Raw genomic sequence first — 2,047 nt, forward strand, 5'->3', positions numbered from 1 at the left:
TCATTCACCCTTTTCTCCCATTCTCCCCCCAAACATTCCATTGTCAGTAATTGACCATGTCCACACAACCACTGCATCACCTTCCTTTTACTCTCACCTTATAACCCATCCCGTTAACTCACCTATAGAAATCTGTAAAGAAATTACCGCCTGGTCATCAGGAAGTCCCATCTAATAAAGTGACTGCTTCACTATGTATGAATCATGCATACAGCCAGGCACTACCAAAATAACTTTTTATTACTGCCACTTTGTTCTCCTTCCTCTCCCCCATCCTCCAATCCTTTGTTTGTCTTTCCTTCTCTCACTTAGGTGTGATGAGATGAAATCTTTGTATGGGTGAGAAATAAGGCAAACAATAAATTATAGTTCAATACAAATCAGTTGCAATGAACAGCAAGCTACCCTCTTCTCAAGGTAGGAGACTCTCAAAGCCCATAAAAGAACTTCCAATGTTTGGAAGCAACTGGGTGGCTTTGAAAGTCAGAATAAGCTTGAGATGTGATGTGTCCCTTGACCAGGAACTGCCAGGGAATAAGCAGGTTCCGGGAATTCCTGACGATCTCTGTGATAGTACTATTTTTGTTGAATTTGACCTACTATATTCAAAGAATTAGCAAAGACGTTGATAGAATTCTTTCCACGGAACTGTAACTGTTGGGCTGCTCTACTGCAATGGAGGTTTAAGGAGACTAACACTGCCCCAGCTCTAAAGGGTTTGGAGTCCAGTTGCTGGACGCTATAATATTGTCTCATCTCATTCTATGTCCATTTTAATTTTTTTTCCACTCATGACTAACTGGCTGTGAAAAGCAGTAAGATTAGTTTACTGTATGTACTGTAGAGCAGTGTAACTAACAAAAGTTAATTAATTATTCAACATTATTCTATAGTATGACAAAGGTGAACTCTATACTTTGCTACCTCATCTCCAAACGTGATGTCCTAGGACTGGGAGTCTGACAAGGAAACTTGCCTGTACTCTTGGCAATTTATTTGTGTACAAAAACACATTGACTCATTTCTAAAATGGAAACCTTTAACAATGAAACCTTAAAAAAAGGTTATCATTGCAAATTATAGAGAATGAACTTATGGATACAAGTAACTGGTTGCAAGATCAAGAAATGTAAATTTTCTGAAAAATCAGTGGGTGTATTTTAGATTACTGGGCATATGTAGAGATTCTTCCCAGGATGATGCTGGGCACTGAGGAAGGGATATTTTCCTACCTTCTCAAATTCTTCATAATTTTGAAAAAAATTAGTAAGAGTCCCTATTCCCTGTTCAATTGTAATTGCTTTGGTGTAGTCAGCTCATGTAACTTTTTGTGACTTCTTTTCTTTATCTATAAGCAGAAAACAATGCAAACAACACCAGAGCAGCAGGACATAAAAGAATAAATGATTACAGAGTGTTTGAAAGGCACTGCAGAAATATTATAAATACTCTACATCTTTCCAGTATTCCCCATCTGCCCTTATAGCAATTGTTGCACATCACTAAAAGGACCAAGAGAGACTATCAAAATCGTAATAGCTATTGAGTTCCCTTCACCCGTACAGTATATCAGAATAATGGGTCCCATGAACTCTGGTAACACCATTAGAAGGGACAGCATGGAATCAAAACACAACAGTATTTTTCTTAAATGGACAGTGTGTGATAATTTCACTTAACATTTTAGTCCTCATTACAATGAGAAAATCATCTCACCATCAGGACATAGTCAAATACCAAATTAATTTTAATTAGGGTTACTCTTCAGTGTAATAGAACCTGTGACTCATAGTTCAGAGTTTGTATTTTTGTGACATGGTAAGACAGAGGATTCTGAACATGTTCTGTTTATGATACAATCAACTACTTAATTTCTTAGCATTAACTAGCATCTACCTTGTCCCATTTGATTCCATTATCTTTAGAGGAAAAGAATGTCATCTTTTAATGGAGGTTATATATCAGTATAGTCCAGCCTGTTAACCCAAAACAAAACACTGTGCTTTCTTCCTTCTCCCCTTCTAACAACCCTCCTGAATGGCGGGGG

The 2,047-nt window shown here is 37.5% G+C and overlaps 1 protein-coding gene across 1 annotated transcript in view; it reads right to left on the bottom strand.

Annotated features, from left to right (window-relative positions):
• PDZRN4 (PDZ domain containing ring finger 4) overlaps positions 1–109 on the bottom strand; it is a 23,179-nt gene extending 23,070 nt beyond the window's left edge. The window contains exon 1 of the mRNA XM_010173623.1: positions 98–109. Coding sequence (XP_010171925.1) covers positions 98–109 — 12 coding nt within the window. The remainder of the gene's footprint in view (positions 1–97) is intronic.
• Between the last annotated feature and the right edge of the window lie 1,938 nt (positions 110–2,047).

The sequence above is a fragment of the Antrostomus carolinensis genome, unplaced genomic scaffold, assembly GCF_000700745.2.
Source record: "Antrostomus carolinensis isolate BGI_N321 unplaced genomic scaffold, ASM70074v2 scaffold25788, whole genome shotgun sequence".
Lineage (NCBI taxonomy): Eukaryota > Metazoa > Chordata > Aves > Caprimulgiformes > Caprimulgidae > Antrostomus > Antrostomus carolinensis.